This window comes from Peromyscus eremicus, chromosome 1 (assembly GCF_949786415.1).
Source record: "Peromyscus eremicus chromosome 1, PerEre_H2_v1, whole genome shotgun sequence".
Lineage (NCBI taxonomy): Eukaryota > Metazoa > Chordata > Mammalia > Rodentia > Cricetidae > Peromyscus > Peromyscus eremicus.
The window spans coordinates 162,201,265-162,213,989 of NC_081416.1; the positions used below are offsets into that span (position 1 = coordinate 162,201,265).

General features: G+C 51.8%; 2 protein-coding genes across 3 annotated transcripts in view; both read left to right on the forward strand.

The window, feature by feature from the left end:
- Positions 1 to 1,564: 1,564 nt before the first annotated feature.
- Cldnd2 (claudin domain containing 2) lies at positions 1,565 to 4,096 on the forward strand. Of its 2 annotated transcripts, XM_059253405.1 has the most exons (5): positions 1,565 to 1,625; positions 2,415 to 2,596; positions 2,897 to 3,037; positions 3,606 to 3,725; positions 3,977 to 4,096. In XM_059253405.1, exons 2-5 carry the CDS (start codon positions 2,428 to 2,430, stop codon positions 4,048 to 4,050), a joined length of 504 nt encoding a protein of 167 aa, XP_059109388.1. In that variant the 5' UTR covers positions 1,565 to 1,625; positions 2,415 to 2,427; the 3' UTR covers positions 4,051 to 4,096. The 2 variants fall into 2 exon arrangements, with proteins under 2 accessions (XP_059109388.1, XP_059109387.1); XM_059253404.1 differs by lacking the exon at positions 3,977 to 4,096 and having other exon boundaries at positions 3,606 to 3,925.
- Positions 4,097 to 4,713: 617 nt separating this feature from the next.
- The window catches only part of Etfb (electron transfer flavoprotein subunit beta), an 11,016-nt gene continuing 3,004 nt past the window's right edge, over positions 4,714 to 12,725 (forward strand). The window contains exons 1-4 of the mRNA XM_059253406.1: positions 4,714 to 4,849; positions 10,013 to 10,171; positions 10,404 to 10,562; positions 12,331 to 12,393. Of these exons, the coding sequence (XP_059109389.1) occupies positions 4,793 to 4,849; positions 10,013 to 10,171; positions 10,404 to 10,562; positions 12,331 to 12,393 (438 nt within the window). The 5' untranslated portion in view covers positions 4,714 to 4,792. The remainder of the gene's footprint in view (positions 4,850 to 10,012; positions 10,172 to 10,403; positions 10,563 to 12,330; positions 12,394 to 12,725) is intronic.

Consider the following 12,725-nt stretch of genomic DNA (forward strand, 5'->3'; position numbering starts at 1 on the left):
GCCACAGCTAGCTTTATGAGAATGGTGGCAAATTGGGCAATAACTGTGCAAGGGGAAAAGCTGTGCCAAATGTGTGTGTGTGTGAGAGAGAGATAGGTCTCCCTCAAGTGACCTGGGGTGAGACTGGAAGGCTGGAGAGCAGGTAGGAAGGACAGACCCGGGGTCAAAGGCACAAGGGAAGCAAGGGACGCACCTGAGGCTCTGGTCTGACAAAGTGAGTGAGACAGCAGAGCTGCAACAAGTTCAATTCCACGCCCGTGATCTCGGTGGCAATGTGGTTGAGTGGCCATAGAGGCGAGCTAGCAGCAGGTGAGGCTATCTGGCGATCAGAGGAGGAACCTGGGGCTAGAGGTGGCATTTTGGGTGCTCTCTCAGATCGTCAGGGTCGCTATCCTTGGGGAGAGGAAGGCTCCCTTGGAGAGAGGCTTATGATGGCACCCAGAGGAGATGAGCATTTACCAGGGGAGTGGAGAAAGGGGCAAGGCCTGCCTGCACAGACAGAGAACTGGGGACCAGGAGAGCTTATGGGGTACCATGACAGTAAAGGAAGAGAGCTTTTAGAACAACTTCATCAGCCACGCAACAGCTGTAGCTTTGAAGCTGCTCCTTCTCTCTTTCCTTCCTTTCCTCCTCTCTCCCTTTCTTCCTTCCTGCATCATCTGTCCTTCCTCCAACCCTGCTCCTTTTCTTTTTGAGACAGGAGCTTAGCTGGCCTGAAACTCACACATAGCTCAAGCTCACCTCAAAACTGAAAGTAATCCTCCTGCTTCATCTTCCTAAGTGCTAGGATTGCAGACAGAAGCAACCGAGCCCAGCTTCCAGCTTCCTCTTTTTTAAAAAAAAAAAAATTAATTTTTAAATTTTTATAAGTAAATTGTTATTTTTAATTATGTGTACGCATGTGTCTCTGTGTGGGTTATGTGCATGTGAGTGCAGGTGCCCAATGGAGGCCAGAGGCATTGGATCCCTTGGAACTGAAGTCCCTTTGGATATGAGCCACCTTGGGACCTGAACTCAACTTCTGAGCCTAGCTCCAGAGGCTCTCTTAACAGAATGACAGCTCAGAAAGCCCTCCCTGCACTTGGGAGCCTGAGGCTGGAGGACTGCTACATGTTTGAGATCAGCCTGGCCTACATGGTGAGTTCTAGAACAGCTAAGGACTACCTAGTGAGACTCTGCCTCAGAACAGAACAAAAGCTAGGAATGGCAGTTCAAGCCTATAATCCCACCACCAGGGAGGTAGAGGCAGAAGAATCAGAAGTTCAAGGTCAGACCTGGGCTGCTCATATGGTTTGAAAACAACAATCCTGCTGAGTATAGTGGCACCTGCCTTTGATCCCAGCACTTGGGAGGCAGAGGCAGGCAAATTTCTGTGTGTTTGAGGTCAGAATGATCTACACAGTGAGTTTCAGGATAGTCAGAGCTACATGGTGAGACCCTGTCTCAGAAACAAACAAACAAAACCAAAAAATTCCAAAAGAACAGAGATAGAAAATGAATATGCTTCTGGGGGAGGGTATCCCTTTAAATGGCTACTAGGAGAGAGTTCTGGAATCTCTGCTGCCTCACAGAGAGCCACCCTCCCTCCCCCATACTGTGGGCTGTCTGTCCCAGGGGACCAGGCTGTGAGTCATTTTCTGGGGTGTATATGTGTAGGGGTAGGGTGGGAATGGCACTGAGCCAACAGGGGCCTGTATAGGGGCGTTCGTCTGAGGTGGGCAGTCCCTGGAGGACAGGCACTGAGCTATGAGGCCCGAAGCAAAGATCAGGGCATGGGGGTGTGGAGGGCGTGGGGGTGTGGCTTCCAGGGAGGATGTCTTAAAGGCCACTAGGACTTAGAGGAAGTCATAAGTTCTTAGGGAAGGAGGTTGAGGAAGGGGCCAGGAACATGGGGTGATGGGAGATTATGGGATCCTTTTTGTTTGTTTGTTTTGTTTGAGATAGAGTCTCACGTAGCCCAGGCTGGCTTTACATTCATTATGTTCTGAAAAATGACCTTGTACCTCTGATCCCCCATCACTATCCCCCAAGTGCTGGGAAGACAGGTGTCCCTCACTATGCTTAGTTTATACCACACTAGGGAATGGGACCTAGGGAGGGCTTTGTGTACGCCAGGCAAGCACTCTACCACTGAGCTACACTTCTAGCTCCTGTTTTTGTTTGCTTGTTGTTTGTTTTAATCTCACACTGTAGTCCACTTGGATTCATTATGTGGTCCAGGACTGCCTTGGACTTTCAGTCTCTTGCCTCAGCCTCCTTGGTGCTAGGGTTACAGGTTTGAGCCACCATGTGACTAGTGTTGGGGATCTTGAGGTCACCAGGCAGGAGTGCTTGGGGAGGGAGGCCTTCTGAAGTGGAGGAGCCTCCCCCACAGTCAGGGGTATGAGCTGGTCCCACCTTGATGTCCTTGGCAGCTGCTTCCTTGGCATGGGGGTGAAGAGGAGCCTTCAGACTGGAGGCAATTTGCTTAATCTCTTGACCAGCATCCTCACAATACTGTCCACTGCTACCAACTACTGGATCCGACAACAGGGAGGCCACAGTGGCCTGTGGCAGGAGTGTAGCCATGGCATCTGCTCCAACATTCCCTGCCAGAGTGAGACCCTCACCTGCCCCTATATCAGACCACACTCCAGAGTCCACCCCTACCCCCAGCTCCAGCTGTGCCCTTCCACCCCAGGCTCAGATCCAGCTGTCCTCCACCACCAAGGCTCTTCCTCCCCAGACCTGTCTCGCTGCCTTCTCCCTACGTGTCCTCATCGGTCCCCATATAGACACCCCGAAACAGCTGAGCTCTAGATGCACAGTGTGTGGCGGGAGGAGGGTGGCCAGAAGAGCTCAAGGTTGCTCTTTCAACATGGCAGGGTGCCCAATTGATGCTACCCTGTCTCTACAGACACCCTGGCGGTGACCGCAGCGTGCATGGTATTGGCAGCAACCTTCAGTATCATATCTTTGGGGTTGGGGATGAGGATTCGGTGCCAAGAGGGCGAGTCACTGCGTAGCCAGAATGCCATTGTCTTACTTTTTCTCAGCGGTGAGAAGGCAGCCATACCCATGTCGGAGAGTGGGTGGTGGTGATGGCGATCCTGAAGGAGTGGGCCAAGAGAGGTTGACTGATGTGGTTAGAAATGGAAGGACATGGCTGAAGGATGAAGTGGAGGAGTCCAGTACAGGAATGATAGACTCCTAACAGTGGGAGAAGTGGGTGTATCTCTAACTCTTTTGCCTGCTCTTGGGACTCTTTTCTTCCCACTGGGTTGCCTTGCCCTGGCTGTGGTCTCCTGAAGGCCTGCTCTTTTCTGAAGAGGAAACAGAGGGAAGTGGATCTGGGGGAGGGGGAAGATACAGAGAAGCTAGGAGGAGTGTAGGGAGAGAAAACTGGTCAGGATGTATTGTATAAGGGAAGAATCTATTTTTAATAAAAAGCAAGAAAAGAAAACAGGAGGGCAGGGGGAGAAGTCCACGAAGGTGGAGCCCAAGAGTAGATGGGCTGCTTTTCGACCAGCCAGAGGCCGTCCTGAAGGGCGTGGCCTAGGCAATAGGGGCGGGCTTGGGTGCAGCCCCACCTGGTCCCGCTCACCTGACTGGTGGGCGTGGCCCAGGGCTCTTGCTGCTGATTGCATTGGCTGGATACACTGCAAAGAATGCCTGGAAGCCGGAAGTCTTCTTCTCCTGGTCCTACTTTTTCGGATGGCTGGCTTTACCCTTCTCGTTTCTTGCGGGTAACCAGCCCAAGGGGAAGAGGGTGGAGACTACCCCTCTAGAGGACTCCCCACCCCAGAAACTTCCCAGTCACCTGTTCTCCCAGGAAAGCCCACAATGACTTCCAGGGACTCCCCAACACCTGCACTCCAGATTCCAGCACACCCGGTGGAGACGCCCTTGGAGCCCCCATCCCTAGTCCCCAGGCAGGCCAGGTCATCCGCCCCAGGGCCCACCTTCCTCCCCCGGCTCTGCACTCCCCTCCTGCCAGGCTTCTGCTTTCTGCTGGCGGACATGATCATGCAGAGCACCGAAGCTATCAGCGGGTTCCCAGTATGCCTGTGAATGCGGCCTGACTGGGGCAGAATAAAGGAATTGTTTCTAGTTCCGATCCTGCGTGCTTTTCTGCTGAACGTGGATAGGCTTGAAGACAACGGGGACACGGATGTGGGGACCTGTAGAGTAAAAGAGATCCGGAGGAATGTGGGTCGGTGGGAGCGAAGACATGGATACTGGGACATGGAATGGACCCGGGGTGGGGGTCACGGGAGACGTGGACGAAGGGAGAGAGTATGAGGATTAGCCGACACGGGGAGTCGTAGGGGACGAGGGGGCAGGGGACGAGCGGACACGGGGGAGTCACAGGGGAGCAAAGTGTAGATGCATAGATGTGGAGGGAATCTGCAGAAAGAACGCGGAGGCAAGCAAGCGAGGGGGCCGCGGGCGTGGGAACACAGACACGGTGACTTGGAATGCTGGAGATGGGGGGAATCTGGATGTGAACCACAGAGGTGGGGACAACAGACGTGCGGGGGAGAGGGGGAGGGCTAGGACGAACAAGTCCCAGCAAATTTCACTCACTGAAATGCCCTTTCCCCTACTTCCACGCCACGCCCCCTCCACCCATCGGCCCGCCCTGGATCCCGCCTCGCTCCCTGAGTTCCGCTTCCCATTGGTTTCCTCTGGACTGTGCGGAGATTGATTGGTTGGAGGTGCGGCGCGCAGGCGTAGAGACAGATACGGGGCTGGCGTGACCTGAGGTCCGGTTTAGCTGCAACCGGACCCCACCAGTGACTGCTGCAGGAACATGGCGGAGCTGCGCGCGCTTGTGGCTGTCAAGAGGGTCATCGACTTCGCTGTCAAGGTGACTTTCCCCACCCCGACTCTGTCCCAGCACCTTGAGACCGCAGCTATGAGCTTCCAGGATCAGGAGCATATCCCGCATGGGCGATCCTTCTCAATTTCTGTTGCCCTTTGATCCTGGAGCAAAGATCAAGGGCTGTGCGTTTCTGACAGTCAGATCCCTCTTGGGTCGCGACCCTGCTTCCCTCCTCCTCAGTCCCTTGGTAACTGTGGGCTGGAGGAGTCATAGTCCCTATTTAACACATGGGGAAACTGAGGCATAAAGTCACTTAGCAAGGGAGAAGCAGAATAGAGACTTATATGTGGGACCTGCGATTCAGTCACTTACCACTTTCCAGGCTGCATTACCTGCTCTGCAAGTACCCCACATGGGGAGCCATCTGGTTCCATGGAACTCAGAAACTGCCTCACCCACATAACCACGGGATGCTTGAGGAAATTCTTTAGCTAGAAAGGGAAGGAGACTCGTGTTTGCTGGAAAAGCAAGTTCAAAGGCGCCAGCTACAGTTTGACTTTGAGACAATCTGATGTTTCATTTCCATGAGAGGTTTTAGGGCTGGATCCCTGAGGTCCTGGCCTCTTCTCAGAAAGAAGCTGGTATAGGCAGCATTGAATCAGACTGGTTCTCAGGCCAGTCTCTCTCAATGCTTGGCCTAACCTGAAATGAAAAAGATGGTGGCAGTTCATGTCTGTCTGTCTCTATCATACTGGGAGTCCCCCTCTGAGTCCTTCAAATTTCCTAGCATTCCAAGCACAGGGACTGAGACCCAAGAGACCTCTGAGATAGGTGAAAACTAGCTACAACATTGACATTAATACCACCATCCCCACACCCCCACTGAGGATGAATAATAAGGGAGGATACAGGAGGCAGACTCAGACGTGACCCTAACAGCAGACCCTGAATTGGTACAAAGCACCAGCAGACACAAGTCCTGTGCAGAGATTAATCCATTTACATCTTCTGTACTCTTAATCCCATAAGATAGAGAAGGAAACAGGCCTGTGGAGGCCTTGTTACTAGCCAGATCCCCCAGCTGAGTAAGCAGCAAGAGTCAGAAGTGCAAGCAAGTCTGGCTCTCTGCCTGTTTGCCAGAGAGAAAACAGGTTGGCTTGGGGATGCTTCTAGCAGCCCGTGACAGAGATGATACTTCCAGACTTACTTATTGAGACACATATGGGTTCCTGGGACTCAACTATCACCATTTATTTAGTGTGTGTGTGTGTGTGTGTGTGTGTGTGTGTGTGTGTGTGTGTGTCTGTGTCTGTGTCTGTCTGTGGTGTGTGTGTGTCTGTCTGACTGTCTGTCTGTGGTGTGTGTGTGTGTCTGTGGTGTGTGTGTGTGTCTGTCTGACTGTCTGTCTGTGGTGTGTGTGTCTGTCTGACTGTCTGTGGTTGTGTGTGTGTGTGTCTGACTGTCTGTGGTGTGTGTGTGTGTGTGTCTGTCTGTCTGTCTTACTGTCTGTCTGTGGAGTGTGTGTGTGTCTGTCTGACTGTGGTTGTGTGTGTGTGTGTGTCTGACTGTCTGTGGTGTGTGTGTGTGTGTGTGTCTGTCTGTCTTACTGTCTGTCTGTGGGGTGTGTGTGTCTGTCTGACTGTCTGTGGTTGTGTGTGTGTGTGTGTGTCTGACTGTCTGTCTGTGGTGTGTGTGTGTATTGACGGGGACTCAAACCCAGGACCTTTCAGATGCTATGGCAGGCAAGTGCTGTACCCTTGAGCTATAGTTCCAGTCCTTTTTCTGTTTTATTTTTAAAATTATTATTATTATTAGAGACAGGGTCTTTTTATTTAACATTTTAAACGATTTATTTATTCTTATTTTATGTGCATTGGTGTTTTGCCTGCATGCATGCATGGGTGAGGGTGTTGAACACCTTGGAGCTGGAATTTACAGACAGTTATGAGCTGCCATGTGGGTGCTGGGAATTGTACCCAGGTCCTCTGGAAGAGCAGCCAGTGCTCTTAACCCCTGAGCCATCTCTCCGGGCCCTGATTTTATTTTTAATTATGTCTGTGTGTGTGGATATGTGCACATAAGTATAGGTGCCTTTGAAAGCCAGAATAGGGCATCAGAGCCCCTGAAGTCGGAGTTACAGGTGATTGTGAGCTGCCTGATGGGGTGTTGGGAACTGAACCTGGGTCCTTTAGAAGAGCACCAAGTGTTCTTAACTGCTGAGCTGTCTAGCCCTAGAGACAGTCTTATTTAGTCCAGGTTGGCCTGAACTTCACTATAATGTCGAGGATGACCTTGAACTCCTGATCCTCCTGCCTCCACATCCTGAGTGCTGGGATTACAAGTGTGTACTGCCATGCCTGGGTCTCTCTGTTTTATTCTGAGATGTTTCGTCGCCCAGGCTGGCCTCAGACTCTCTGTCCTCTCACTGGCTTCCATGCATGGCCTGCAGCACCACACCCGGCATCCTCACCACTTCGAATCAGCTCTAACCTCAGCACCTCCTGGTGCAGAGTATGGCCCATGTCATTTATGGTATACCAGTGAGAACTGAGAGCTGAAAGGTGAACACGGCATGGTACCTGCCACTCTGCTGTCGTCAGGGTCAGTGGCACTTCCCTCCCACACTGTGCAGGGCTTCGAACTTCATATCGAGCGCCTGCCGGTACTCCCTTAAAGCAAGTCAGTGAGTCAGACCTTGCCAGCTAACTGATCACTTGGGCCAGACTTAGGCACCATTTTTTCTCCTAACTCCCAACCTCCCGTGGACTGTCATTTCTCAACCCCGACCCTAATACACTATTGTTTCCTTTCCAGCCCCAGGCTCCAGGCCCTAGCCCATTAGCTCCTGTTTCACCTAGCTCCAGCCTGCCCCCTGGATCTTGGCCCCCCCACTCCAGCCCTTTCTCATCCAGCCTTGGGGATTTCCTACATGCAGGACTGGCCCCATCTTGCCCTTCCCAGTGTTCTGTGGCTCCCCAGCACTCTCAGTACAAAGTCCCACTTTCTTGGACTGGTTTTGGGAACCCTTGGCTCTTTGGTGCAGTCATCTATGTCCCTCCTGGGGCTCCCCCTTGCCATTTCTGGTCTTCTTCTGTAATCCCTTTCCATAGTATATTGTGGTCCTCTGTTTACCCCAGTGTGCCACCTGCACCTCCATTTTCAGATTGGCAACTCCTTGCCAGCTGGACCAGGCCTGCCTCACCTCTGTTCCCAGCATCGCCCGGTCTCATACCTTCTCTGAGGCCTTCTGTGATCCCTTGCTGAAAATCAGTTTTCAGAGGCCCTACCCCCTCCATACTCCTACCATGTAACAAGTGTCCTTTTCTTATTGCCGTTCTGGAATTTGAAATGTGCTGGGGGAAAGAGTGTCTGACGTGTTCACAGTGGGAACAGTCTCAGGCTGCAGGCATGCCATCAGAATGGTTCATCTCACTGATAAAATGTCCCTTAAAAATTATTTTTGTTTTATGAGTAAGAATGTTTGCCTGTAAATATGCTATGTGCAGTATTTAGATGCACTGCTCTTGGAGGCCAGGAAAGGGCATCTGATCCCCTAGAACTGAAATTACAGATCGTTGTGAGCCACCATGTGAGTGCTGGGAACTGATCCCCAGTCCTGTGCAAGAACAGCCGTTGTTCTTAACCACTGAGCCCTCTCTCCAGTTCCAGGGAGAATGGTTCTTGCCTGGACTCCAAGACCAGCTGTCTGGGCCCACTCTTGGCTCTGTGACTTTGAGGAAGTTAATTAGCCACTCTGAGCCTTATTCTCCTCCTCTTGACAATGGTACTTAGGGTAGTGCCTACTTTACGGGGGGGGGGGGGGGGTTAGTTAATTTTTATTGCATTTATTTAGTGTGGGGGGCAAAGGGGGGTCATGCACATGCCACAGCACTACTGTGGATACCAGAAGCCAACTTCTCTTCCTCGACTGTGTGGGTCTCAGAGATGAAATTCAGGTTGTCAGGCTTGGCAGCAAGCACCCTTATCTACTGAACCATCGCAGTGGCTTACATGTGCCTTTTCAGCATATACTACTGGCAAGTGCCAGCACTGTGGACTGTTGGGAGTTAGGTTAAATAGTCCTTGGAACAGTGCCTAGTATGCGGTGAGTGCTGTTAACTGTGGTGTGTTACTCCGATTATATCTTCCAGTGTGGAGGCAGTTTCATAAAGTTTTCATAGTTTTTCAGAATGAAGTCATAGATCAAGGCAAGTTTAAAAAACACTGCTGGCCACACCAGAGAGGTAGGTTCATTGAGATGGAGGAAGCTCTCCTATAAACCTAAGATGCTACATGATGACATACTTAGCCTTTGGATTGGCAGAAGCTAGTGGTCTGCTAAGTTAATAGATTCCAAAGGTTTTTATCTATTGGGGTGGGTGGCAGTATCGGGTGCAGCCAGTGACACACACCTGTAATCCTGGCACTAGAGGTGAAGGAAGTGAAGTTGTCCTTCGATTTCTGTGTGCATCCCATGACACACATGAAGGCACACACAAACACACAACAGCATTAGGATTTTTATTTTTAATTACATGTATGTGTGTGTTTATATGTGAGTACAGTACATGCAGCAGCCAGAAGGGGGCGTCAGATCCCCTAGAGTTGGAGTTACAAGCAGTTGTGGTGCCCCAGTGCTCTGGAAGAGCAGCCAGAGCAGCAAGTGTTTAAAAATACACAAATTTAATAAACCCGGTCTCCTCTGGGCCTCTAAAGGGAGCGCTCTCCCCACGTCCGGAGTTTAGGTCTGTGAAACTGAATTTGGCTGCTTGTTTTGAGCTGACCTCACTTCACGGCTGACCTCGGGCTCCTGGACCTCTTGCCTCAGCCACTCTAGTGTTGGGATTTCCTGGGGCTGAAGCATACAAACTTTCTCCCATAAATATACACATCTGTACACACATACACACACACACACACACACACACACACACACACACACACACACACGCCAAGAGTAGAGACAGAGTCTACACAACCATGACAAATGGCCCTGCTGCTTAGTAAAATCTGAATGAGAGATGAGAGGGTGCCTGGCATCATCTGTGAGTTCTAAATGGCTATGGGTTAGAACCCATGACCCTAGCGAGACAAGAAGGTCTTGGCCCTTTGTGGACCTCTGCTGTCCCGTCTAGCTGTGCAAGGTCAGCACTAAGGCCCTGGCCTTGAGCCCCTCCCTGATGCTTGTCTTCCCTGTCTGCCACACAGATCCGGGTAAAGCCTGACAAGTCTGGAGTGGTCACCGATGGCGTGAAGCACTCCATGAACCCTTTCTGTGAGATTGCGGTGGAGGAGGCTGTGCGGCTGAAAGAGAAGAAGCTGGTGAAGGAGGTCATCGCTGTCAGCTGTGGCCCCTCCCAGTGCCAGGTGCTTGGGGACCCTGAGTGTGAGCAAGGAGGCTGGGACCTCAACCCCTAGGTCTGAGGGAAGAGGATTGAAGTCTGACGCCTCGGTCTGGGGGAGAAAGCTATCTGAACCCCTGGGTCTGAAGGAGGAGGGCTGGGGCCTGGACCCTGGGTCTGAGGGAGGAGCCCGAGCCTGGGGTATTTGATCAGGAGCGTGATGAAAGATGTCTCGTTAACTGCTCTGCCTTCTTCAGGAGACCATCCGTACCGCTCTAGCCATGGGTGCAGACAGGGGCATCCACGTGGAGGTGCCGGTGGCACAGGCAGAAAGCTTAGGCCCCTTGCAGGTGGCCCGGGTCCTCGCCAAGCTGGCCGAGAAGGAGAAGGTGGACCTTTTGTTCCTGGGCAAGCAGGTTGGTGTGCCAGTCCTTCCCTTGCCCACTCCTCGCCCTTCTTAGGGTGGGTGTAAGACCACAGGGCAGTAGGCTCAGGCCTGGCAGTTGACACAACCCCGGTCAAGCAGCACAGGACCCTGCCATCTCCACTGACAGAACAAGAGCTGCAACATGAGCTACTGTGTGTCAGAAAGATGCTTCTGGACAAGTTTGGAGTTCAGCAAGCTTTGGTTTGATGGGTGAGACAGAGACCTGGCCCAAGCCAGGGGCAGTACAGGGGCAGTACCAGGTTAAGAATATGCTGAGTCTGGCTTGATAACGGTCTGTGTTATCACAGGAGTGCAAATAACCAAAGAACATGCTGAAGGAAGAGTCAGACACTTGGTGTATGAAGGGCTGAGACATCGGGGAGATGTGGGTAGGAATTCAGGAGACTGGCCTGGCCTTGAAACAGACTTGAGTGTGTTTGTTGTAGGGCACTAGGGAGCCACAGCCGATCTGTGAGCAGGAGAGGGGCAGGATCTCCTCTGGGGCCAGGATGAATGGTCTGGAGTTTGGAGAAGGTGGACCAAGGTGATGACTGGGCTGTACTGGGGCTCACCGAGGTAGTCTTGCCACTGTTTGACCTGTCTGCTCTGGAGACCCGGAGACACTGCCCTTCCTGTGGGAGCTGCCTTTTTCACAAAGGCTCGAGAGATGACTCAGCAATTACGAGCACTGGCTGCTCATCCAGAGGTCCTGAGTTCAATTCCCAACAACCATGTGGTGGCTCACAACTGTCTACAGTGGGATCTTATGCTCTCTTCGGGTATAAAGTCATACATGCAGATAAAGCGCTCATGTACATAAAATAAATAAATCTTTTAAAAAATAATACACTTCATGGTGTCACAGGAGGAGGGCAGAAGAGGTGCATGGGAAGAGCCGCAGGCAGAGGGGAGGAGAGAGATAAAGGGATTATGGATGGGTGCTGAGAAGGTGGGAGATCAATGAGCCATAGAGGCAGAGGATACAGGAAGCCGGAGAGACAGCTGGGGTCCTAGGGATGGGGGAAGGAGCTCCAGGAAACTGGGCCAGCCTTGGGGAGAGAGTATGGGTGCTGGTCATGTGGGTCCTGCCAGCACTGTGAAAATCAGGTAATAGAAGACATTACCAAAGCCCAGGAGTCACAGCAGCATTCTGTAAACTGAGGCCAAGTGCTGAATCAGAGAACAAACCAAAGAGACAGGGCCTCATGGGGTTGGGGTCCAGGTATCATTGGTACCAGGTGTTGGCAGCCTGGAATTTAGCAGCTGCAGGAACACCGAGACTTCATGCTCCAGCTTGAGTCCTGTGCCCACCCCTGAACCAATCAGTGGAGTAAGGAGGGGAGAGTGGGTGGAATACTTTTACTGACTTTGCTCTTGTTCCTTCCGGTTTCTGCTGTGTCTGCCACAGATCCTGGCTGCCTTGTAAGTTAGGTGAATGGATGACTACACAGGGGTCTCCATATCCCTGCATAAGTGACTGCTTATTTCCTTGGTCCTAGGGAGGAAATCATTCTAGACCAGCAATCAGCAATCTATGGCTCCAGGCAACATCTGTTTTGCCCATAAAGTTTTATTGGTTCACCCACACATGTTCACATGCATATCTCCTGTAGCTAGAGTGCTATGTGACCTGCTAGAACAGCTTGCAAAGCCTAAGTATCCTGTCTTGCCTGCTGAGCACTGTTATTGATAAGAAGTCTAAGTGGGCTGGCACCAGCCCAGCCATTACCACAAAGTCCTCTCTCTCTCCCTACTAGGCCATCGATGATGACTGTAACCAGACAGGTCAGATGACAGCTGGACTTCTGGACTGGCCGCAGGTGAGGCTGGGGTAAGGAGCGCCTGACCTCATCCTCCTAGCTCAGCTCCTCCCTGGGACCTTTGCACCCGCTGTTTTTTCCCGTTTGCTCCTGGCTCCCTCAGTGCTCTGCTCCCTCAGTGCTCAAAGGGATCTTTCTTGCCTACACTGAGTGAATCACTGCTGTGAAGAGACACGTTTACCAGTTACTCGACTGTCATGGTTTTTAGAACAGCTTTACTGAGAAACCAGGGACCCACAGTAAGCTGTGCACACTTAAAGTGTGTGATTGTGATGAGAGACCGTGTCTCAAAAAATAAGGTAGAGGGCTGTCGAGATGGCTCCGTGGATAAA

What these genes read in the sequence shown, in the direction of transcription:
- Cldnd2 (XM_059253404.1), top strand. Translation starts at nt 2,428, where the DNA reads ATGGGGGTGAAGAGGAGCCTTCAGACTGGAGGCAATTTGCTTAATCTC. An exon ending in CTCCAACATTCCCTGCCAGA is followed by an intron (nt 2,597 to 2,896) that starts GTGAGACCCTCA and finishes CTGTCTCTACAG; the next exon opens with ACACCCTGGCGGTGACCGCA. An exon ending in TGTCTTACTTTTTCTCAGCG is followed by an intron (nt 3,038 to 3,605) that starts GTGAGAAGGCAG and finishes GGCGTGGCCCAG; the next exon opens with GGCTCTTGCTGCTGATTGCA.